This window comes from Diaporthe batatas (assembly GCF_019321695.1).
Source record: "Diaporthe batatas strain CRI 302-4 chromosome Unknown Contig00011, whole genome shotgun sequence".
NCBI classification, from domain to species: domain Eukaryota; kingdom Fungi; phylum Ascomycota; class Sordariomycetes; order Diaporthales; family Diaporthaceae; genus Diaporthe; species Diaporthe batatas.
In genome coordinates, this window is record NW_025408558.1 from 1687255 (window position 1) to 1711214 (window position 23960).

The 23960-nt window shown below is 54.1% G+C and overlaps 7 protein-coding genes across 7 annotated transcripts; 4 read left to right on the forward strand and 3 right to left on the reverse strand.

Annotated features, from left to right (window-relative positions):
• Positions 1-1819: 1819 nt before the first annotated feature.
• Positions 1820-3436, reverse strand: KVR01_009469 (uncharacterized protein; the record flags this gene model as incomplete). Its single annotated transcript, XM_044784150.1, has 1 exon — positions 1820-3436. The coding sequence occupies one exon, from the start codon at positions 3434-3436 to the stop codon at positions 1820-1822; it is 1617 nt and encodes a 538-aa protein (XP_044641971.1).
• A 5523-nt stretch (positions 3437-8959) lies between these two features.
• On the forward strand, positions 8960-9792 carry KVR01_009297 (uncharacterized protein; the record flags this gene model as incomplete). Its single annotated transcript, XM_044794092.1, has 3 exons — positions 8960-9143; positions 9293-9493; positions 9596-9792. 3 exons carry the CDS (start codon positions 8960-8962, stop codon positions 9790-9792), a joined length of 582 nt encoding a protein of 193 aa, XP_044641799.1.
• A 136-nt stretch (positions 9793-9928) lies between these two features.
• Positions 9929-12100, reverse strand: KVR01_009278 (uncharacterized protein). Its single transcript, XM_044790997.1, has 4 exons — positions 11145-12100; positions 10849-11086; positions 10437-10788; positions 9929-10373 (listed from the first exon to the last, which is right to left on the reverse strand). The coding sequence occupies exons 1-3, from the start codon at positions 11602-11604 to the stop codon at positions 10593-10595; spliced, it is 894 nt and encodes a 297-aa protein (XP_044641780.1). The 5' UTR covers positions 11605-12100; the 3' UTR covers positions 9929-10373; positions 10437-10592.
• Positions 12101-13599: 1499 nt separating this feature from the next.
• Positions 13600-15220, forward strand: KVR01_009540 (uncharacterized protein). The gene is made up of 3 exons (XM_044781305.1): positions 13600-14137; positions 14249-14577; positions 14703-15220. The coding sequence occupies exons 1-3, from the start codon at positions 13996-13998 to the stop codon at positions 14994-14996; spliced, it is 765 nt and encodes a 254-aa protein (XP_044642042.1). The 5' UTR covers positions 13600-13995; the 3' UTR covers positions 14997-15220.
• Positions 15221-15480: 260 nt separating this feature from the next.
• Positions 15481-18026, reverse strand: KVR01_009312 (uncharacterized protein; the record flags this gene model as incomplete). The annotated part of the gene is made up of 3 exons (XM_044786583.1): positions 15481-16766; positions 16823-17912; positions 17982-18026. 3 exons carry the CDS (start codon positions 18024-18026, stop codon positions 15481-15483), a joined length of 2421 nt encoding a protein of 806 aa, XP_044641814.1.
• A 1031-nt stretch (positions 18027-19057) lies between these two features.
• On the forward strand, positions 19058-21383 carry KVR01_009182 (uncharacterized protein). The gene is made up of 2 exons (XM_044792838.1): positions 19058-19717; positions 19798-21383. The coding sequence occupies exons 1-2, from the start codon at positions 19588-19590 to the stop codon at positions 20742-20744; spliced, it is 1077 nt and encodes a 358-aa protein (XP_044641684.1). The 5' UTR covers positions 19058-19587; the 3' UTR covers positions 20745-21383.
• Positions 21384-21880: 497 nt separating this feature from the next.
• On the forward strand, positions 21881-23622 carry KVR01_009279 (uncharacterized protein; the record flags this gene model as incomplete). The annotated part of the gene is made up of 3 exons (XM_044791875.1): positions 21881-21904; positions 22564-22747; positions 22809-23622. The coding sequence occupies exons 2-3, from the start codon at positions 22578-22580 to the stop codon at positions 23620-23622; spliced, it is 984 nt and encodes a 327-aa protein (XP_044641781.1). The 5' UTR covers positions 21881-21904; positions 22564-22577.
• Between the last annotated feature and the right edge of the window lie 338 nt (positions 23623-23960).

The following is a 23960-nucleotide window of genomic DNA, read 5'->3' on the forward strand; positions in this document are numbered from 1 at the left end:
ATCGTTCAGCCTTTTGAGTCTCGCCAGGGGCATTGAGGGCGCGCCTTGGGCAAGAATGCCAAGTGCGCTGTGCTAATCTATTGCGTAGCAGTACAACTACGAGGCGTTAGCTGGGCGGGCGTACATTTTTGCCTGGCTGTTGTCCCAGCAATGCAGGGGGGAGTCGTTGTGGCGGGCCAAGCCCTCGGCTCTGCTTGGTGTTGGTCAGTGGAGTCGAGGGGAGTCGTTTGGCAGGCAGAAACCCACGGCATTTCTTAACCCCCTGGATACACTACATCCGCCTCTCAGCCGAATTTGCTGAGCCATTGTAAAGCCTGTCATCTAGAGATTCATGCTTGCAAGTGAGGAGAAATGCTGTTCATGGTGGCCGACAATCTCCCATGATAATCCCCAATTACTTCTGTTCCTTCTCCAAAGGCTACGGGAGCCGTCTGGTCGTCGACCACGTGGCTTGGCTTTTCACTGTGAAACGATGTCACGGTTGCAACACAGCATGAGGCGTAGCATTCTGAGGGCGAACGTGCCGTTCAAGTCAGGGCAACGGGAAAAGCCTTTCGCTGGGCACTTGAGTGCGGATAATGCGGAAGACCCGACGACTCAAGTGCTCTGTCTGTGTTTATCTGTACTGTCGCTGGAACAATGTCAGCCCGACACCCTCAAGGCCAATTGATAGTCCACGGCGATCAGGTCATTCGCTTAAGATACTGAGTCTTCGTATTTCTCGGGAAAGACTTTTAACTACCGAACTCGCCGTTGGAAAAGTGGGAATACGGCAGTGCGCCGTCATAGCAACTGGCCCACAATTGCGGGATGGTGTTCCAGCCGTCAGTGAACGACAACCTTGGCTCTGAAGGGTAGGAGCCGCCCTCGGGGATTCGGTACGGCCCGTTGGAGGCGTTCCAGCCTCATTATCTTGTGAGTGGCCAACTGGGTTGATCTGACGGGTCGTGGCTGAACACCTGCCCAGGTGGGCAGCAAATGGCTTGAGCCCCCACCGGCTGCACGACCAAGATCATAGAGACAGCTTGAGATAATTCGCGCAGGTGTTTTGTGCCAGTATGCTGCCAACCCTGGCCCGTGTAGATGGTCTGTGTAGTCATGGGCCGTGGCCACAATAACTCGCCGTCGTTACGCTCCGAAGACTGCGATGTGGTGTGATGGCTACCCGCAGGGCATGTAAAGTGCGCCTTTGAGCTTCGGCGGTATCTAGAAAATCCTGATTAACTCGAAGGCCCATATACATGCGCCATTTTTCTCATTGCATGTGAGAATTGAACAGTCCGCCTTTTCGGCTCATTAGCACCTACTTCAGGTATGTGAGCTGAATCACAGTCACGTGAACCAGGATTCCGAAGCCCAGAAGCCGCGGAACTTGATTTCTCTGATGCGAAGTGATCGCCAAAGAGTAGCATATTAATAGAGACGACAGGTTCGAAGGCTAAAGTAAATAGCACCGTAAAGTATCAAGAATCAGTCACGTACCAAATGGCCATGAAATACGTCCGTGTTCGGGCTGGAGACAATAGATTTCCCCTTCATGTGCTGAAGCGTAACCTCATCTATGCATTGGTGTATCAGAGCTTGACTACATGGATGGGCGTTTTCCATTGATCACTCAATCTATACGCCTACTGCTGTCATACTCATCGATTAGATGTTACACTGACTTTCAAGTTTAGTTGCCATACAGGCTGAAAGCCATATGTCACCAATCCAGCTGCCCAATTTAACGAGTCCCTTCGACACGAAACCACCTTCTCCATTGTGACATGCACAATCCCGGCTTTCTCATCCCTTGATTGGGCCATAACTTTCCTGATCATGGGTCAGCATCTGCCATATCCTGCTTGTACCTCTGAATACACCTATCCTTGCTCTCCTTAAAATCGACATGAGGCGCGGGATAACCAAGTTTCTCGAATTCACTTTTGCTCAGGCGGCCGTGCGGATCGAAAATTGCCTTGCCCTTAACATCCTTCAGCTCTGGCACCCACTTTCTGATGTACTCCCCGTCAGGATCACACTTCTCCGCCTGCACCACGGGGTTGAAAACCGTGTAGCTAGGCTCCCAGCCCTGCGTATTGTTGCTCAAGTCCCAGTCCACCAGCGACTCTGCGAAGAACCTCTCGCCCCTGCGGTAGTCGATCAGCAGGTTCGTGCGCAGATAACTGCTGGTGTTCATCCGCAGCCGATTGTGCATATAGGCTTCCTCCCGTAGCTGCCGCATGCCCGCGTCCACGAAGGGCATCCCCGTCTTACCCTCGCACCACTTGTTCCACCCTTCCTCGTCGTCCTCCCACTGCACGAAGTCAAACTTGAGGTTGTGGGGCAGGTTCATTGCGTCGTGAGGTGTGACACATAGCATGTGTCTGTAGAACTCGCGGAATACGATCTCCCTGACCCAGCTTGATATCCCCACGTCTCCCGAGTCGAATTCCTCGCCGTCGTTTGCGTCCACTACGGCTTTGAGTGCCTCGCGGACTGAGATTACGCCGGATGCGAAATATGGAGAGAGTCGACTGGAGTTGTCCGTGGCCGGCGTGGATCTGTTTTTCTTGTAATTCTTGACCTTCTTTGACAGGAAATGTTGAAGACGCTTGATCCCGGCCTCGTGCCCTGCTGGCCAGAGTTTTCGGATGCGGTCCCTGTCTTTCGTTGACGCAAATTGCTTTGATTCTGGTGATTCCGGAATGGTGGAACTGAACAGGTCTTTCAAGTCTGACTTGGCTGCCTTATCATTCGCCTCCGGAGTGTCGACCACGCTGAGGAGCTCTGGATCATTGGCGACCTCAGCCAGCCACGCTTTATGATATGGTGTGAACACTTTAATAGGGCCACCAGAGCCGGTGGTCAAGACTTTGGGTTCCATCACAGTCTGATCATGCATCACATGAAGCGATGCTCCTAGCTTCTTGTCGGCCAGTTGACCGACTAGGTCTATGTCTCTTCTGAGCTCATCAACTTCGTATTCAAGGTTGGCGAACACGTGGCTGACGTTATGCTCCTGGACAAAGTCCAGCACTTTACTTCCTTTCTCCCCTCTCTTGTCGGCGATTAGAACAACTAAAGGAATGTTCATATCATGCAGTTGCTCTTGTAAGATTCTTAGCGACTCCAACAAGAAATCCGTTCTCGCAGGGCTGGTTCCGTGCCACTCCAATTCCTTTGGCGACCATAGGAAACATGTGAGGAGATGTCCATCGCCTTCTTTGGCCTTCTTAGATGCCTGAGCCAACGCTCTATTATCCTCGGCCCTGATGTCTTTGCTTCGAAACCAGTGCAGGATATTTCGTGGCTTTTGGTCGCTCGTCTGCTGGTTCACTTTCTTGAGAAGCTCGTCCAGAGGTGGGTGCGTGTCAATCTCCTTAGCTCGTTTAGTTGAAGGGTGCTTGAGCCCATCTTCATGGGACATCGAGCGCTCGTGTCGTTTCGACATTGTTGATTTCCGGCGAGACCGAGTTTGCTGTATACAGCCAAAGATTGCTACAGGTTGTAATGGGTAGGCGTTGCGAAGAGCAGTAGTTGACGGCAAGCAATTGGGCTTCAAAAAGCCACGGGTGAGGGTTTCTGTCTGGAGCTTGAAAAGTCGAACTCGAACATTAGACATTGGCAGTTGAGGAATGGAGAGACCTGAACGTCAAACGATTTGCGATGTGTAAGGTATATCATGTTAACAAATTAATAAATATTGAGACTGAAAAGTCTATGACGCAACGGGCGTGAAGCCCCTTGAACTACGGCTAAGCTCTAGCCTCCCGGCACATTCAAAGAACAGGCCGCACCTAGTGAACTTCCCCAGTGGTTAAAAAATGCCAAGACGGCTGCTAGCACGTCCGCAAGTTCGTCTCACCCAGTGTAGGGCAATCTTCTCGAGAAAGCTTTGTGGAAACTCCAATCTGCTCATTTAGATCTCAGTGCCTAGCCTAGGGTACCCTAGGGTACCTAGGTACCTAGGTAGCTACCAGGATGAAAAACAGATTCAGAAGGACTTATCCTGCACACTTTGTACCATTTCCATTGGCCCGTGACTTCCCCGAATACTTGTCACAAAGCATACATAGTACGTGGCCATATCCATACACTGGTGTCGATTCAGGGCGTTCCGGCTGAACATGGGACGCCACTCGCAGGATGCCAGTGTTATCGTGGTTTAGCTAAGGTATTGTTTTAGGGATGCAGAGACTATGCAGTGGTCCATTTTGAGCGACATTGTTGGCCTTGGAATAAGAATCATTCTAATATGCGCATTTGATGATAGCCGGATGCCTAGGTGGTTAAGTGGCCGGCTATCTGCGCCTTTTACCGGCGTTTTGAAGCGGAAACGGATTTGGCTTCAGCTAGGAAACTTCCAGCATAGCAATGAATACCCAGAGCCACAATTTGAAAGTGTTTCGCACTTTTCAACTTTGCCGGTCTCACAGTGAAGAAGATGATTGTAGGGGCACAATAAGCGCTTGTCGCTGTGTTCCCCAACCTCTTGACGGCTACTTCCCTCTAGCAACCCAAGACATTAACTGACACTTCTCATACCCCCATATGGAGGCAGCTCAAATCAATTAGACTCTACTTTTTTATTAATAAAGAAAATTAAAAGGAACTTCTTTATAGTTAAACTTTTCTATAAGTTTATTTATTCAACTAATTTGTTAAATGGATAAATAATACTCTATTTAGTAAGGCTTTTATTAAATTTTAATTTATTATTACATTATTACCTACCGGGGGGAGAGAGGTAAATTAAATTTATAATATAATTATTTTAGAATAATATTAATATTCTTTTAAAATATAAATATATTATTAATATAACTATAAGATATTTAAATTATATAATACTTTTAATTTAATATTATTTACTTATTAATATATTTTTAATATACTATTAAAAGCTTAATATATAAATAAAAAGGGAGTTTAATTCCTATTAAAATTAAGTTTTCTTTTTTTATTTTTAATTTAACTATTTATTAGTTAATTTTTAACTTAATTATTACTATATATTAAGTCTATAGAGCTATAAAGTTAAGGAAATATAGAAATCTTATTTCTTTATTAACTTATAAAATCTAAAATTAATAGATTTAAAAATTCTAATATAATATTAAAACTTAATATAATATTAACCCCTTAATAGATTTTATTTATAATAGTATTTTATTAGCTTTTTACTAATATTTAATTATAATATCTAAATTTTATTTAAATATTAATTTTTAATATAATTATATACCTATATTAGGGACCCCCCCTCCCCCTAGTAGGTATGCTGTAATGATGTTTGAAAAGGCAAGTAAAGGTCATGGTGACTCTCTCCTGTGCCCACCCACAAAAGCAGGGCATGGTTCCCGTTGATCTCACGTTTGCCTTCACTGGGTTGTTAACATTTGCCCGTTTACCTACTGCGTAGCTTGAACCAGGTAAACCAAGCCCCATTGGCTGCTTCGCTGCTAGGACAACAAGGGACAGCCTCCACTCAGTCCCCCGCCTTGGTTGAAAGCAAACAAGCAAACTGTTTCGACGCCAACCCTCTCTCAACCACGGCCCCCTCCCGCCTAGACTCGAGACTTCCCAGCAGTTCGAGGGAATCGTTCCTGCCTTCTTCGATCCCTTTTCCTCTTCCATTGAAATTTCTGCGCCAATCCTGACGGGCATCGGCCTTCCCAGGCCACCTTTCTTACAGTCGCGAGCTGCACTGGTACCAACCTTGGGACTTCTCTCGCCCCTTGGCTTGATCGACCTCATTTTTTGAGCTCACTCGCAAAAGCACTCGCAGTATTCCCGACCCCTATCCCCACCAACAAAAGGCAACCGACGATGGCCTCTGTTGAAGTTGTGCCTTTCCTGGCCGACACAAGCGGCGCCTTCTCCCAACTCCTCGCCGCAGAGCACACTGCGCAAACAGTTCAAGGATGGATTCGAGACAAGGAGGTTGCAATCAGAACAATCAAGAGACAGGCAATTGACCAATATATCCCCTTTTCCACCATCTACGAACACGTTAAGCAGCTGGAAGGGGATGTCAGTCTTTTCAAGCGATTGCTGGAGTCTAACGAAGCATCGCGGGCCCACTGGCGGCGGGTGCACACCAAGATTTGGCGAGGAACTTGCAGGCCGCTGAAGGTCATGGACCTCCCCACCGAGATTCTGATGAAGATATTTGGCCAATTCGAAGACATGCCCGTGTTTCAATTCGGCACTGCTTACGAACCGCCCCCAATCAGGCCGGATGTTGCAAGCCTCAAGAGCATTCGACTGACCTGTCGAGCGTTTTGCGATACAGCCTCAAAGTTTCTCCACCCGATAGTCGACGTATTCTTCACGCGATCCGGTCTTGAGCGCCTCGAAGACATTGCGAGTCACTCTAAATTTTCGAAGGGCGTGCGCATCCTTCGGGTCCATACAAATCCTTATAACTCTTCACTTGTCAGCGACAGGGACGTCTTTGACTCAGAAACACACAATCGAATCCGTCAGCTCGCGCGGGAATTTAAACTTAAGGAACGGAACACTCGTGTGAGAGTAGCCGAGATGTGCCGTTTAGAAGGGGTCCAAGTCTCTCCCGACCCCCACCTCATCCGAGCCAACGAGCTCGCTGCGGCCTCGCAGCAAGCTCGACGATCGGCGGCTGCATTGGCTAGGATTTTCAGAACCCGTGCTCGAGGTCGTCAGGGCCCAATGACCCACTTTGATCACGAGATGACGAAGGCCATTGATGAGGTCTACGAGGAATACGGACGGATGTATCTGGAACAGCGGGACTTCATGAACGACCGTCAGGTGTTGACTAGAATCGTCATCGCTGTGCAGAAAATGCTGTGCATTGAGGAACTCATCATCCCCGACGCAGGGGCTTATAGATGGGATGCATGCGATCGTTTCAGGGGTGGATGGAACAACCGCTTGGACGTCCACAAGTATGAATCCAGCGTTCTCAGCACCAACCCATTTTGGGACCTCATGATCCGAACCGGTGATGGGAAGAGTACACAGCTGCCACAGTGGGATGACAAAAGGCATTTCACCTTGCTACATGACAGAAGCCCGTTCACCTTGGTACAGAAGTTACCTTATATGCTTCAAGCTGCGAACCACAATCTGACGCGACTCAACGTCAACTTACCGCCAATCCAGGGCCATCACATCGCAGCCTTTGCGGGTCACTATGCAAGTCTTCAAGAATCCTGTCGAAATCTTACGGAAATCCGAATCACAGTCACGGGCACGACCTCGAGCGATCCTACGCTGACCCCAACCTATACAATTCTGGACAAATTGTTGAGTTCTCTTGGCCTCGAGGTCGTTAGGCTTTGTTACCGATGGCAGGAAAGTGATACTGGACTGTTTTCGTTTGTCGACGAGCATTCCAGCATTGGTCCAGTGCTTGCAAAGCTGCCTTGGAACCGAATTCGGGACCTTTGGCTGGTCGGATTCCCAATTCGGGTCGAGGAGCTACGGCAGCTCATTAATAAGGTGCCGGGAAAGATAGGCCTTGAATTGTGGAAGGTGTATCTGATGGATGGCTCCTGGGAGGAGGTACTTGAGATCCTGCGAGGCAAGGTTGACGGCTCCTCGATAATTTCGGGGCCTCGTGGAGCTCAGCTGAAACCTATGTCTGCAATGGCAGCCCAAGAATTCATTGGCGCCGGCTGGTATTCCTCTGATCAGCGATACCCAGGGCCGGCATCATTCTACATACGGGGTGCAGATATCCCAAATCCATTGAGAAGTGTCGAAGACTCATCCGACGATGCGCAAAGCCATGAGGAAAATCCAGTGTGACCAGGTACTACGACTCAAAGCCAAGGCCGAAGGTATGTGTTGGAAGGAAACTGTACCATGCTGATTTCGAATACGGTATCATGACAACCTTGGAAGGACAGAAATGGCATGCCTTGGACCCGAACATGTGAACAAGGATAACGTGTTTTCGTTGCTTGGAGGTTGGTTCCATGATCGTTGGGTCCATGGTGACGGGGGAAAATAGATGCAGCTGGCACTTGGCATGTGCAAAGCACGAGTGCACATGCTAGCACCGAGCCCACCTGAGCAGTGTACGGGCACACACGAGTATGCGAAGAGGATAATATAGGTGGAATGACCGCTGTGTACCTAGTTAGATGGAAAAGTAAAAAAATATGTAATTGATTCCCAATGCGTAATTGTACCATGGTTCTTTTCTATGTCATCGCTAGGCCTGAGGTCTTGCACGCAGAAACTCCCTGATGAACGGAGTTTGTAAGGAGACCTTGATTTCAGATTTGTGTTAGTTTGGAGCGAGTACAGGATATCCAATGTCTCGTCCTAAACCCTAAAGTCCTTCTGGAACTGGTCACCTACGTTGTATTTCTCACCTGTCTCGCAACATGTGAGTTGGCACAGGATTTCAAAAACAGTGTCACTCCCTATCAAGACAACCCTGTCTATGTCACCCACTTGTCCTAATAGACACAGGTGGCAGATGGCAAACATTCCAACTCAATCCTGGCTCCAAGCCGGAATGAGCTTCGTGTGCACAAACTCCTCGGCTCAATCGCGTCTCACAATCCATTTAGATCAGAACTGGAGTGCAAACACTTTTTGGACATGTGCCATCGGACAGATGTACTGGCTGAAGTGTGAGACAAGGCTTTCACAGGAGTAGCTGCCTGGTTTCGCATCTATTCCGTATACATCCCGAAGTCATACACGACGCCTTCATACAGTGGTATCACAGGAGTAAATGTAGCTAGGTAACGAATAGGGGCAGCCACTGCTCCCGACGTCTAGACTGTCACAATGGCTGATGTTTTGTCGAGCACAACCCCACCCTCTCAATTTTATGCGAAGGTACAATGTGTGTCCTGTGATACGGAACTTGACACTGCGCCTGCTGAGGCATAAATACAGCGAGGCCACCCACCGAGCCCAAACAATGGCCTGCGTTCGAACTTGATCACACAAACGGACAACAGCCCTCATCATGTATCTCACAGTAGTATCGACATTCTTGACCCTTCTAACCACAGCCCACGCCACCCCCGCCTGGTCAGCCGGGCTTCCGCGCGGGACACATGCACCACCACCAAAGAGCTCCGAGTTCACCCTCGCCATGAACATGAGCGGCTACCTCGTCCCCCTGACCGCCGCCTACTTCGAGAGCCGAGGCGTGCTGCTCCGGGGCACGGGCACGCATGACCCGGACCCAAAGACCACAGGCATGTGATTTCCTTTTCCTCTCTTTTTCGAGTCTCTATATGATGGCTGCAAATCTATCCCACCATTCACCACCGGGCTGACCATGACCGATACGCAGCATACAAGAACACGACCGTCTCGGACGAGAAGGACCCCTTCCACGACGCGGTGATCCTGGACCTCACCGACGACCCCTACGTCGCCGCGCCGCCGGGCGTGTACGGGCTCGCCGTGGCCGACCCGGGCGGAAGCCACGGTTTCGCGAGCGAGGTCATGGCTACCATTGACCAGCAGCACTTTGACTTTTTGATCGCCGATGGTAGGTGCTTGTGTGCGTGCTGGAGAGAGGGGAGGGGGGCCACGCTGCCATCGGATGGCAAACAAATCGTGTCTTCGCCCTGCTAACATGACGGCGGTGTAGGACAGGTGGGCCACAAGATGACGTCCGCTGCCCAGGCGTGGTTCGCCTGCACGCGCACCATCGAGGGGGTGAGGGGGGCTTTCCTCAGCTGGGGCACGTATGCGGCTAACTATTCGGCGCCGTATGGGTGCCACTCGACAAGCTTCGTCATCCAGGTCTCTAATCTTACCCGGCGGGCTGGTTCGCGCTGGCCCTAGGTACCTAGGTAGGAACTGCGCCAGCGGCAGTCAGTAGGGGGGCGGCAACAGCACGGGATTTCGCGGACGTTTGTGGAGACAGACTTTATGAAGCCCGGGTGCTATATCACGGCGGAAATGATTTGAGTGGTGGCTGCGGCATGGAAGTAGGTAGATTGTCAACCTGGAGACTATGAATCACATTCCAGCACCGAAGGACGCTATTCTCTGTTCCTTGACTGCTCAGGTGCTCATCTCTCACACTTAAGGTCTATCCATGTCTCGTAAGTCTCAACCGGCGAACGCATCCATTTCACGGTACCAAGAAAAGTATCCAGAGATGTATGTGTGAGTTGTCACAGTCAACGATCCCCAGGTTGGTGACGTCCATCCCTGGGTGACCAGCCCCGCACGACGCTTGTAATGTAGTTCCAAGTGAAGATGGCCGTCAAAGATGGCGATATGCAAGGTGCGAAATAACAGGAGGTACGCAGAGTGCCGCCTGAGACTACCTTGGCACAAAGCGTTGCACGTCGCTTGGATCCAGGGTTCAGCAGCGATAAGACAGCTCTATCATACCCTCGGAAGAAATCCTGTGGTGCCTGAGAGATAAGAGTTCTGTTAGCCAGGTAGATTCAAGCTGAGGACTCGATGGCTTGGCTGACCTGGACTTATTGAGACCATGTCTCGCGGTTTTCACCTCAGACGAGCACGTCGCCCTCGGAAGTGCGCCGGAACTCGTGTCACATCTCTCACTGGTTTGTATCCCTAGTCCTTCGCGGGACAAGATCGTCTGGACCGCTGATCTGGCAGGCCATCGCTCAATTGACGCGCAACCGTTCCATATCTTCTAGGACATCTTGGTCAAGGTTGCCGTCTTTCTCGTCCCGTTTCTTCCAGTAGATGCATGTGCTCGAAAAGGAGCTGTAGTCGTCCTGCGGGAATGGGAACTTGTCAAAAGCGGCATCCATCTCTCTGACGCGGTCAAAGTCCGGGCTTTTATCGGCTCCAGGATTCCTGCGATGTTGGTCAGTTGTGCCCAGATCAACAATAACTCATGTGCTGGGGCAGTCTCACTCCTCCCAGACATCCCAGCCGGTACCCACGCACATCGCGGGCAAGCCATTTTTGAGTGCGTCTGCCCAGATGTCGCGGTACAGGTGCACGCCAAAAACAAGAGTGGTGTCGTTGATCAGCTCGTAGGCACCGGGGGAGTCTACTGTTTTCCCACCTAGGCTTGTTAAGAATTCCTTGTCCGGTTGGGCGAAGCGTGGCTCTTGGTAGATTGTCTCGATGTCTTGGCCACTTTCCGACCCTGCCCACACCCATTAGCTGTCTATCGCCATATAGAGGCTAGAAGAGTGGACACTAACTGAGAGCATCTACGATGGCCAGGAAAGCCGCCAGCTGGGTGTGAGAACGGCGCTGGGAGGACCAGGAGCCGTCTTCGGGGTCGAAGGCGCCGATGCCCAGACACACGGCACGGGTGACATTCTGATGAGACACGGAATGGTCGTTGATGGTGCTACATAGTTGCTCATAGCCCTCTGTTGTGCGCCACCTGGAAGCAATCTTGTGGTGGTCGGCCTTGATGTCATGGACGGTGAGCTTGGGCGACCTGTTTGGGTGGAAGTTTTCAGGTGGGCCGCCCACGGGCAATGAGAGGATCTCTTCCTTCCTGCCTAGCTTCTTGCCCTTTCCCTTGCGGACGATGCGTGTCCATTGTGATGGATCATCTTCTGAAGAAGCCATCACGATCACAGGCCAAGCGCGAGGCCGACAGATGCTACGCTGTCTGGGTCTTTCGTCTAAGTGAAATTCTTGAGCCGCCATGTTCTGCGGGAGGCGCGATAAGAGCCCGATAAGGCAGTCTGACTGGCTACCGTCCTTGCTGAGTCATCTGGCTCTGGACAGGAGGTAGCTTCCTTCACTCGTCTTCCTACCAAGGCTGGTCAAGGTAATAATGTGTTTTCAATTTTCTGCCTGTTCATCTCTCTCGGGATCTATTTCCCGACAACCGCAGTCTTGATGTCAAAATTTGGGCAGCATCGGGGCCCGAGGAAAGAACCAAGCATCGCCCAGGCTGCATGAGCTCTCTTCCTTGTCGCACGCGTCCGGCAGCCGACATCTCGAAGAACACCCATGTTTGCGTTGGAGATATGACGTCCACTTTGTCATATTCTGATGCCTTTGGCCAGCCTCGAACCGGAATCCGATTGCCTGAGTGCTCAGACAGAAAGAACCACATGCGATCCTCGCCCGCCGTCAGCTTACCGTGCAGCACTGAGGCTTCCCCTGACGCATCGCCCTGACTGCTCTGCCAGATGGCCATCGCCAGGAGTGCATGCTACCAGAGTTCTGGAAATAGCTTCTAGCGTCTCTTCGACAGACAAGAGGGCAAGGGGGAGATTGCGTCGCTGTTTCGAGTTCAGGGCCACAAGTACGACGGTGCTCTTGGGCATTCCGACTTGATGTGCCGCTACACAGGTCGACCAATGGCCGCATAGCCTCCCCAGTACACCATGGCAGCAAACTCAACGGCTGGACGGAGTACAGAGTACAGAAGAGTACTCCGTTCATGGTACTCCGTCCAGCTGACACCTTGGGGCCGCCATCTCGCCCCCGGTCGCACTGCATCGTTCGTTTGTGGTCAAGCATGCCATAGTGTAGTACAAACTAGCCTGGCTAGTCATACAAAAAGACACAATAGTACGGTACGCAGGCGATGGCCCCCTCCCCTGCCAAAAATAGCCCCCACTTTTATTTACCCTTGGAGAGTGCTTGCAGATCTTTAGCCCCGCGGGTCCCTGGCGGGAGAGCCTTGGGAAAAGGTACGCGAGCACCGAGTACAGATGTACGTACCGCAGGCGAAGCTGTCGGGCGCTTAATCGCCGCCAGCAACTGGTCCGTCGGGTGACCCGCCACCCAAGCTCCCGCGAACGGCTGCCGCGGAGGCAGGGAGGGAGCTGCCGCAACCAAGCCGTCCACGTCCGAGCTGTCGATATGGACCCGGTCTTGCTTGGCTCCTCGAGCTATCGTCCAGCAAGTCAGTCTGGCAGTCTGGGTTTCGCATGGATCTCGGGGCTTCTCGAACGTCCTTGACACAAGTCTGAAGCCCTATCCACGACCATCAACCTCACGAACCGGGTCCCTGAAAGCGGCCGTCACACCGGGCCGGCCGCTCGATTGGTCGCATGCACGCACGTTGTTGGTGATGGGGGATGGGGAGACACGGGCGGGGGATTTTTCAAGGTCTGGGCGGCCCAGCGAGTCGCCCTCCCGAGGGTGCTCAACTGCTGGAGGTGCTGGAGATGTGCCTGTCGCCAGCCGCCATTGGCTGGGCATCACCTCGACGGCAGGGACAGGGGCTGTGGAGCTGCAGCTGCGTGCACACCTCCTCTGCGACCTGAGTGGCCAGAGCCTCGTGGAGGAGCCGCCCGGGTTGCATCTGGCCCAGATTGCCGTCCAAGGCCAACGACTTGCTGCCTGCGCAAGCTGCGGAGTGCTGCCCACTGCCCCAGTCGCCCCGCCCCAAAGTGCTTGCTGCCACAGCCTGCCAGCCAGCCAGCCTGCAGAGCATGCAGTCCTCGCCTCCCTCTCTCTGCACGCCTGCTCGCCTGCTCGCCCGCCCTCCCACACGCCACGCCGAGGTGGATGGCACGATGCAACTCAGCTTCGGCGGCTGGACGCGCGAGGTGACAGGGCTAGACCGGTTGGGGGGGCAAGCTTCGCTGCTTCGGCCCACCTCACTGGACGGCTGTTCAGCCCAGTCCCCTCCGTGACCCGGAATTTGCCCATGCAGGTGGGTGAGAAAGAGGTGAGATGCCATAGTATCCTGCGTCTAATATTACCCTTGGCTGCTGCTCTTCTTATTCCGACTTACTCGTTCCTGCTTTTCACTTTTCCAACTTCAAGATACCCATAAACACATCAAGATATCATAGAAAGAAGTATCTTTCTATCCCGTTTTCTCGTCAGCGCCCGTCAAAACTCACCTTGCGACCGGTGGACCAGCGTCCCCATATATTGCAATCAAGGCGAACGGATTTGGACAGGAGGGATCAGGAACAAGTTGCTCTAAAGCAAGACCAAAAATCCGAGTAACGAGGCCGAGGAGCACAGCTCGGGGCAAATACAGCTCGAGATTCGAGATTCGAGGATCGTCGGCGGGAACACACAAACTCACCTCCCGAGGTCATACGCACGCGCGCACACACAAACACAATGTTCACCTCAACATTACTAGCGCTCCTCAGCGCAGCAACACTCTCAACAGCACACACCGTCCTCACATACCCCGGATGGAGGGGTGACAACCTCATAACAAATGAGACTTTCCCATATGGCATGCAATGGATGTACCCTTGTGAGTACATCAACGCCCCATTGTCGGAGGCACATTACACAGTCCCCTCATCGCCTCCGCGACACCGGCGTGACCGCCACCGAACACATAGACTGACATGAAACCCCCCAGGCGGCGGCTACCCAACAACAACAAACCGCACCTACTGGCCCACGACAGGCGGCGCCGTCGCCTTCCAGCCGGGCTGGTTCCAGGGCCACGCCACGGCCTTCCTCTACGTCAACATGGGCTTCGGCACCGACGGGCCCGGCGGCGGGCCCATGAACATGAGCTTCCCCATGGTCCCGCCCTTCCAGATCCTCGGGCCCTCCAAGAACCCCTACCCGGGCACCGTGTGCCTGCCCCAGGTCCCGCTGCCGGCCAACACCACGGTCCAGCCGGGTGACAACGCCACCATCCAGGTCGTCGAGCTCGCCGTGCATGGTGCCTCGCTCTTCTCCGTAGGTGTTTTGCCCCTCCCCCCCACCAACTCCCTTGCTTGCTCGAGACAAAAGGGACGAAGAGATCCCAGAGGGTCCTCCAACACTACCGCAGCCGTCGCTAACACACGACCCCCCAAAAACAGTGCGTCGACATCACCTTCGTCGAGCCGGGCGACAGCCGCCTCGCCCCCGTCAACGAGACAAATTGCTTCAACAGCAACGACATCGGCTTCGCAGACGTCTACACCATCGTCACCCGCGAGTCCGGCGCCGACCCGGTCGACCCGGTCGACCCCCGCGCCGCCGCCTCCACGTCGGACGCCTCCGAGACCCTCTTCTGGTACTTTGGCCGCCACAACTCGCACACCGCGTCCGTGTGGAAGAGCGCCCTCGGGCTGGCGCCCGTCGCGCTGGGGGTGGCTTGGGCTCTGCTCTGAGCGGGCGGCTTGTTGCCGGGGTTCTTCCCTCTTAAATGACTTGTCCTTTTTCTTTTTTTGGTCGTGTGGCTATCTGGTGGCTGGTTTGGAAAGTGGCGTTCTGGGGCGCTGGGACGGGAAGGCTTATGATATCACTGCGGCCACATCATGCCTATGAACATTCGGGAAAAAGACCCTGGATTTATATTTTTAATGCAATAACACAAATACAGTACGTGCTAAGGAGCTGTTGTGCCATTTGGTGACGTTTTACGACAAGCAGACCATGATGTTAAGCCGCATGCGCAGTTCCCTACCAGGACGTCCATGGCCCAGCATGATTAAGCAGCTCATGACACAATACGAAGCGGGGAGACACAGTCAATGAGGCACGGCAGAAATGGTCTAATCATCGGGATCATTATTTTATCTTGAAACCTCATACTAGAGGCTACACCAATCTACACTTCCTTCCACACCCATACCGCAATTCCACATTCACCAGCTAAAGCAACCCAATAACCTCCTTCGCCAGGTTCGTCACGCGCTCCTCACCGCCCGCGCTCAGCACCTTCCGCACAGCCGAGTCCGCGCCGAGTGTCCGCACGACCTCGGCGTAGCCGGCGGCAGCGATGGTGCCGAGGGCCGCCAGCGCGCGGTAGCTGACCTCGGGGTCCGACTGGCCCTGCAGGATCTTGGCGAGAACGTTCGCCAGGAGGCCAAACACCTCGGGCGTGATGGGGCCGCCGGCGCCGACGCTGACCTTCTTCCGCGCGACGAGGGAGGCGAGGACCGCGTAGTTGAGCGCCGCGGTGGTGACCGCGATCAGGACGTTGCGGTTGTTGGGGAAGCCCACGGGGCCCTTGAAGGGGGTGTCTGATATGCCGACGAGCGACTCCATGTGGTCGACCACCTTCTCCGCGTGCGCGTGGGCGACCTGCCGGCCCTGTTCGGTCGTGAACAGGTTCGTTACCGCCCGGAATGCCATCATGGCGCAGTTCTCGTTGATGTTTGAGCCACCGCTGGGCTGGAAGGCGGCGCGTAGGGCGATGTCGATGATGGACTCGCCGCTGGGGCCGGTGAACCCTGCAGCCAGGGGCGATGTGGCCACACATCGTAGGAGATCGAGACCGGGGAGGCGCTCGTTGTCAGGCCACTGGCTGACAAGCTTGAGCACGAGGCCGAGGTCGTGCTCCGAGATGGTGAGGGGTTGAGAGGTCGGCGCGGCAGCAGTGCCAGGAACCGATGCCGGCACGCTTGGGATCGCCTTGCTTAGGTTCTCTGCCAATTTGGCCAGGGTGGCCTCCTCAGCCGGGTTGAGAGCGGTTTCCTTCCTGCCAGAAGATATCATCGTGGCATTGATCGACAGGATCTTCTTGACCGCTGGATCGAACTTGGCAGTGGCTATGGTTAGGTACTTGTCCTGGGGAAGAGACTTCTTTGCAGGAGGGGCTTGTGACGCGGAGTCATCCCCGGGCTGGTATCTGCCGGTGCCGAACTCATCAACGGCCGGACCTGAGCTCTGACCGATCGTCGCACCTTTGGTGTTCTCGACGATGAAATTCGAAACTTGGTCCAAGTAGGTTTGGGGTAGCTCGTTATCGCTCAGGAACTTTGAGGCTGCCTCGTACGGGTTCTGAGACAGATTGTATGGGAGCTTCAACGCTGGGGCGCCATCCTCGATGGCCACGTCGAATACATAATCGTAGGACTTGCCCATGTACTCGACCTTCTTGCCGCTGCTCCCAACAGCATCCACGACCGTGCCAACCTCGATCCATTTCCTTTCACCTGGTGATTTAGTTAGCATAGTGCCAGGAACCCGTGGGAGTGGCATGTGAGCTTACCGGCAGACCACTGGTGCGCAGTAATAGAGCCGTTCGGCTGGTTGATCATCTGGATCTGCCCTTCCTTGGTCCCATCTTTCGATGTTAGAAATTCTGGACCGGGTAGTTTCTCCTTGTTGATACCGCCCATCTGCTGCGCAGGGATGGAGGAAGCCTTGACGGACTCATCGAAGCTTGCGAGGGTCTCGGCGTCTGCAAAGCTGTCGGCATTTCTTGTGAACACACGTACGATGCCGTCACTTGAGCCAGACACGATGTCACCGGTCTGGTGGCTCACAGCAACCGACCAGACCGATATGGCAGGCAGGGTGATTGTTTGCGCACACTCAAGACCCCGCCACACCCGGATGGTCCGGTCCTCGCCCGAGCTCACCAGCTCTCCGCTGGGGAGCGCCGCCAGGCTGTAGACAAAGGACTCGTGACCGTGCAACTCGCCGACAGACTGTCCGTTGAGCTTCCACAGCCGTATCACCCCGTCGTTGTGTGCGCTGGCAATCTCAGCGCCAGTGGGATGACCTTGAGGTACCTTGCACACGGCACGTACAACATCGGAAGTGTATATAGTAGACCGCGGCTTGACCTCGCCACCGGCACCGGAACGCAGGTCATATATATGAATCTTCTCGTCGGCTGATCCCGTCACGACTGTGGTCTCATCCAGTGCCAAGACTCCCCACACACTTGCGTCGTGGCCGGCCAGTCTCAGCTCGGGCTCCCACTTGCCGACCCGCCAGACAATGGCTTGTTTGTCCCAACTCCCTGACACGATATAGGTGCCCTTTGGTGACAAGTCGAGCGCGCAGATGTTGTGGGCATGGCCGATGAGCAGGCGCTCGGCGTTGTCGGAAGGGGTGGAAGTCGGCTTCTTGACCTCGATTATGGTGTCCTTACCGCCGGAGATGACAAGGCCGTCGGCATACTCGGCATTTGGGGGGAGGAATGCAAGACTGGAGAGCCATTCCTGGCCCTGAGTGACGACGGTGGCATCGAAGGATGGTGGCTTCTGGGAGGACTTGCGCCAGAGTCGTAGAGTGTGATCGCGAGAGGCAGAGATGACAACGTCGGGGCTTGGGAAGAGAACATCGCGGACCTGCAGAGAACGGAGTAGATGTCAGTATAGAGCCATGACTTGGGGTTCGAACAGAGGAGCCATGCTAACGTCAGACTCATGGCCCGGTAGCTGGGCAGACAGCTTGAACTCCATCGTCAGAGCTGTGCTTCTCGTCCACCAGTTTCCCCAAGTGTTGCCTGCAACGGATGAGAAACGGCCAAAGTCGACGGCGTCGGGAGGAGCTCAGGTGTCAAACAGACGCAATGCCACCGACCGGGGGCTGGGGACAAGGGTATCAGTGCGGTTGCTGGACCTGAGATGGCGTCGGTGTCTGTCCTTTACCAAGCTAGGGACAGGAGAAACTGGGTTAGAGGTTGGTAAAAGAGACAAGATACTCCTCCACTCGCTGTCGAAACTAGGCAGTCCAGATACGTAACGGTCTTGTTGACAGCAACGGTTGGCAGGAGCTCCAGGAGTGGCGGGCGGTGCTATCGGTACGTACCGACAACCTGCTGAGGTCATCGCGGGGCAGACGGTACGTACTCCGTACATGGGTTACGGCAGGCTCCCCGCACGGTCATGTTCGGAGTACGGAGTACTGTACCTTGCTGCCCGGTTAGCTGCGAGCAAGTTTGGAAGTCAGGATGGAAGCAGAGACGAAAGCCACGAGGACTGCAATTTCAGACGGAAGCAGAGCTTGTCTCTGGGCGGCCAGTAGCAGAGGGTGAGCCCTCAAGGACAAATCCCACGTGCAGATACACATGCTTGTAACAGCTCGAGGTCGTGATCTGCTGTGCATGCTCTGCCGGGCTTCTACGATCTTCCAGACATTGAAAGCCAAACATCCCACCAGAGCCGAGGATAGAATGCATGCAAAGCATACTTTTCCATTCGTTTCTAGCAAGATATGCAGGCCTGTCTTTGTTGCTTGTAGGCCGGTTGAATCCCACTGTTCTCCATGTGAGCTTTGGGCCCAAGCAACCTTGAGGTCTTGTTCATGGGTGCATCTATAGCAGGGTCCAGAACCCCAAGAGCTTCGAAGCCCCTGCCCCACCTCTGCAGCGAGAGCGATTGATGATTGGTCCATTCTGTGCCAAGGCAACAGGGGTCCCTCTTTCTGTTTCCAACCCGCCAAGGCTCCCCCATCTGTCACTTCCACCTCCTGCAGACTTCGCCAATCGATCTACAGGTGCAACCTTTGGAACAATCGACCACTTCCTGCCTCTCAGCTCTCCATCCTCTCCCTTCAAGCTTCTGGGTTGACTCCTCCTGCCCCTTGGGAGAACACCAATCTGTCAACAATCCCTTTTGATGATTGATACGATACGATTCATGACCAAAGAGTGCTGTCCTGCATAATTCAGTCCTCCCTTTCTCTCTCTTTCTTTTTTGTTCTGCTGTCTTGCTATTGGGAACAGCAGCCTTCGTTTTGTTTCTTTGACCACACAATTCGACTTGAAAATAGCAAACCTGAGCTGTCAGCAAGCTTGGCGCTCTTAATACTCGCCTTGCAGTCCATCGCATCGCAGCGAGTTCTGCCGTCGCGTCGCACCGCATCGCATCGCATCGAAATCGAATCGCGCCCGAACCATCGCGCAGTCTTGAACTTCGCACCCACAGTGATACCCATCTGTCCACTCGAATCCTATCTTCACAAGCTTCGCCGCCACAGGCAGCCAATCACCAACACTCTCAAGTCCCTCTCGCAGTCAACATGGCATCCAACGGCGCTGCTCGGCAGTACCTGCCCCTGACCTGCCACGGCCACTCGCGCCCTGTCCCCCACATCAGTTTCTCCAGCCTCGAGAAAGATGGGGAGTACTTTATTATCTCTGCTTGCAAGGGTACGTCTGCCACCACTGCTCGCAAGCTCCCAGTGGCTACTGTTCCGGCTTGACGGCATAAGAGCTGACCAAACTGATAGATGGCCACCCTATCCTCCGACACGGTCGCACCGGCGACTGGATCGGTACCTTCATAGGGCACAAGGGCGCCACCTGGCAGGCCAAGCAAAGTCCCGACAACAAGATCGCTGCCTCTGCCTCCGCCGACTTTTCCACCAAGGTCTGGAACGCTCACACCGGGGAGATGCTCCTCGTCCTCAAGCACGACCACGTTGTCCGTGCCGTCGCTTTCCCGCTCAACATTTCCGACATTCTGGCTACCGGCGGCCACGAGAAGATTCTTCGCATCTGGGATCTCAAGTCGGACGACCACAACGACGCGAGGGTTACCGCTACGACCGACGAGGAGACCAAGCACACCACGTACCACATCCCGCACGAAATGGCCCACCAGATTGGCGAGGTCCACCCTGATACCATCAAGTTCATCGTCTGGCCCCAACAGACCACCATCATCACCGCCGCTGGCAAGACCCTTCGCTGGCACAATGTCTCCTCGCGGAGCCACTACAAGGAGGAAGTCTACGACGGCGAGATCAAGGCATGTGAGCTTGTGTCTCTGGCGCCCCAGTTCACGTCGCCAAACGACATCGGCGGCGGCCTGCCTGTCTTGGCCATCGCCGCGGGCAAGAAGGTCTCCTTCTACGGCGGCGCCGACTGCACCCAGCTGGTCAAGGAATTCACACTTCCGCATGGGGTTGCCAGCGTTGGACTGGACCTCAAGAACCACAAGTTCATCGTGGGCGAGGAGCCCGGCACGTGGGCCCGCGTGTACGATTGGGAAGGCCAGGAGATTGACGTGATGAAGGGCCATCACGGACCCATCTGGTGCATTCAGTTCTCTCCCGATGGGAAGCTGTACGCCACTGGATCCGAGGACGGGACGATCCGCATGTGGAAGAATTGCGAAGAGGACTACGGCCTCTGGCGCGAACGAGGAACGGTTACCGCGGAGAAGGTGGAGTAGGATCACCGACCTCTCCCGTGGAGCCCCCTGGCGGAGAATGAACCTCCACCTGAGGCAGCAGCCGGTGGTCAACAACGCCCCCCGGCGCGATTGGGCAGCACTGGCGGAGGCTCAGCCACGCCCTTGGGTGAAATATCTGTCAATGTCGCCAAAGTCCCGGCGGCAGCCTATCGAGGGCCCCAGCAACCATCCGACTCGCAACAGGACAGCGAACTGTCGACTCACTGGAAAACAATCTTGTCACCGGTGACGGAGGAATCGCCCAGCCCACGAAAGAAGAAGCGCGCTGAGGAGGACCTCCTTGTAAGCTACTCGCCCCGTAAACCTGCAACTCGGCCGGTGAGCCCTGGCAGCCTCAAGATGCAGAATTTCTTGCGGAGACTGGAGCGGCAGGGACTCTCTCATGACTAGCTGGCTGGCGGGACAATTGCATCTCTATGTACCATTGTCGCATTTCTGGCAGCGAGCACCCCGGAGGAAGTTGAACAGCCTCGGTCAATTACCGCAACTTCAGGACACATCTTAGACCTGTAATCATGTCTTGCCTCCCATGACTTCTCATCTTTGCTGGTGAGTGAGGCTACTTTTATGGACCTTATTCAGGTACTCGAAATAGAAAACAAGAAACATTTTCCCTCATCGCTGTCGGGCGTCGCATTGCTGTGCTATATTTGCCTCTCGTGCTCTCCAGACCGGACAGGACCAGGTTTCTTTCTGACAGCTCGTTCATCGTGTTTGCCTTTTTCTGAGGTGACCGTAGTTGGGTTCTGCTGGTGCTAGCCCAGGCACTGATGGTTATTGTTGCCGTTCGACCTGATCCTTCTCTGTTAGGTTAAGTGGAAACCTGGCCACGTTTTTTCTCGCAAGCGAAACCCGTAGATGTTTTCAGTTATCTCTCCTCCCTCAGGTCGCATCGCAGTTCAACGACGTTTCGTGAACTCAAAATCCACCTGCCCCATTCAATCGGATGTGCTTCGTTCAGAGCAACTGCTTCTCCCTCAGACTTGACTCTAACTTGCTCGCCACAATCCTTGACATCTGCACCGTACTCTCGAAGGCTCTTGCCATCAGGTATTCCTTCTGGTAGGAGTGACTCGCTTGGAACAATCCACTTTTTCCCTTCTTCACATCGTCTTCCAGCTTGCTTCTCTCTGATTTGGGTAGGTAAATGTCGGTTTGGTGGTTTCCGTTGACAACTCTCTCTTCCTCACTGCCTCCACCCTCCACCCTCCACCCTCCATCCTCCATCCTCCAACCTCCTCCCTCACTACTTCTCTACTTCCTAGCCTCCCCCTCCTCCCTCCCTACTCCTCCATTTCCAAGCCTCCTTTTCTCCCAGACACCCACTCCGTACTTCTTACCTCATCTTGGGGGCATCCCACCTGACAACTTCCACAATTATCACTCTCCCATCTCTCACGTCCCAGGGAGTTTCACTTGTGAATTGCTTCTCATTCCGACCGTCGGTTCCTTCTTTCACACTTCCGACCTGACCAGCTCCTTCTCCAATTACCACAGGTGAGCCACAACCTCTGGCCTCGCAATTTCCTTCTGCTCTTGGCCTGATACATCATCGCCTCACAACCTCTCATTTACCTCCACTCTCTTTCTTTCTCTCTTACCCCTCCCTCCGACTTGCCATCCTCCCAACCAACATCCCTCCCTCATCCCATACAACCTCTAGCTCAACTCGTTCCGACCACTCACTTACTTGTCCTACACATACTCCTCTCTTGCACATCACCATCCTCCGTCAGCACAATAGCAGCCATAACAATGGCCTCTGGTGGGCACTCCGCTGACTCCAGGACTTCCAAAGGACACCGCCGCAGGATGTCTCAATCCACTGCTGAGTCCGTCGAGACGGCGGCGAAGCAGGCTGACTACAAGGCCATGCTCAACACCCGCAAGAATGTCCAGAAGGACCCCGCCTTTGCCCTTGCCACTGAATCTCAGAAGTCGGCCATGTTTAAAATGGCCATGAGAGAGACCATGGAGAGACGGTAGGTCCCATCATCCACGACACACAGCATCCACTGTTAAATCCGCTGACACGCTGCGCAGACGCTCCCGCGGACAAGACACCGTGTCCAAGATGGCCGCGTTCAGAGCGGGACAGTATCGCGGTTCTGGTTTTCAGACCCTTGTGCCCATCGCCGATTTTCTCAGAAACAAAGGATGGGTGCCTTCTGACCCTACTGGCGCTCAACAACGTGACGCCGCTCTCGGTGGCAGCAGTTCCCTGAGAGGTGCGCCCGTGGCTGGCATGGAGGGAGGGGACAGCCCTCTCGCTGATGCCTATGGCATGCCGAGTGCCCCCGGTAGACACGGCTTCGTTGCGCATGGCTACCCCACCTCGGTTCCTCTCCGTCGTGACCAGCGCGATGTGAATCCCGTCGAGGGCCACCACCTGTCCTCTCCGGCCCGGCCCAGCATCAAGCCGGCCCCTGAGGCGTTCGCCAGCATGAGCCCCGAGCCGATGCTGGCCACGATTGAGGGAGATGTCTCCGCGAATGACATTGGTGACTCGATGACCCGCCTGCAGACCGAGATGGGCTACTTGCGCACCATCTGCGACAATGTCGCTTCGAACAACGCGCACGTCCGCGATGAGTTTGGAAGAATCGAGGCTGAGATGGGCCTTGAGAAGGGCCGGGTGGACAATCAGGAGGCCCGGATGACACGCCTGGAGAATGTGGTCCATGCCCTGCAGAACACGTCTCTGAGCGCCATCGTGGACAAGATGAACGAGCTGGAGAATGCTGTGGAGGAGCTCAAGGCCAAGGTCGGAGGAGGCTGTGACGCCGAGATCGCGAACATGCGGGAGGTCATGGGAGGGCTGAAGAACCTCCTGGACCGGGTGGGCGGTTTTGCCTAGTCCCACTGACCCTCATTCGGCACTTGCATCTGAAGGTATGCATGAGCCGACACGCGGCACGCGAGTTATGGGCCTGTTGCGTTGATTTTCATTCTTCGTTGTTATTGTGGGGGTGCCTTTCTATCATGCGATGTGTTATTCATTTTCATGGGGATGGTCGCAACTTTACTCCGCGTTGGAGGCGGAGACAGTCACTCTAGGTTCCGGAGACTACACTTGTTTGCATTCCAAGCCGCCAAAAGTATGCTAGTGGCGCATAAATGTTGCGCACCACTAAACTTTCCGCGCAACCATTATTAGAATAATATATTACGTTTACTCTATGAATATAAGTCTAA

Excerpts from the sequence above, each read along its gene's own strand:
- KVR01_009182 (XM_044792838.1), top strand. The coding sequence starts at position 19,588 with ATGGCATCCAACGGCGCTGCTCGGCAGTACCTGCCCCTGACCTGCCAC. Across the intron at positions 19,718-19,797 it reads TATTATCTCTGCTTGCAAGG|ATGGCCACCCTATCCTCCGA; the intron begins GTACGTCTGCCA and ends CCAAACTGATAG.
- KVR01_009278 (XM_044790997.1), bottom strand. The coding sequence starts at position 11,604 with ATGGCGGCTCAAGAATTTCACTTAGACGAAAGACCCAGACAGCGTAGC. Across the intron at positions 11,087-11,144 it reads GGCCATCGTAGATGCTCTCA|GGTCGGAAAGTGGCCAAGAC; the intron begins GTTAGTGTCCAC and ends GGGTGTGGGCAG. Across the intron at positions 10,789-10,848 it reads GGCTGGGATGTCTGGGAGGA|GAATCCTGGAGCCGATAAAA; the intron begins GTGAGACTGCCC and ends CCAACATCGCAG.
- KVR01_009540 (XM_044781305.1), top strand. The coding sequence starts at position 13,996 with ATGTTCACCTCAACATTACTAGCGCTCCTCAGCGCAGCAACACTCTCA. Across the intron at positions 14,138-14,248 it reads CATGCAATGGATGTACCCTT|GCGGCGGCTACCCAACAACA; the intron begins GTGAGTACATCA and ends GAAACCCCCCAG. Across the intron at positions 14,578-14,702 it reads ATGGTGCCTCGCTCTTCTCC|TGCGTCGACATCACCTTCGT; the intron begins GTAGGTGTTTTG and ends CCCCAAAAACAG.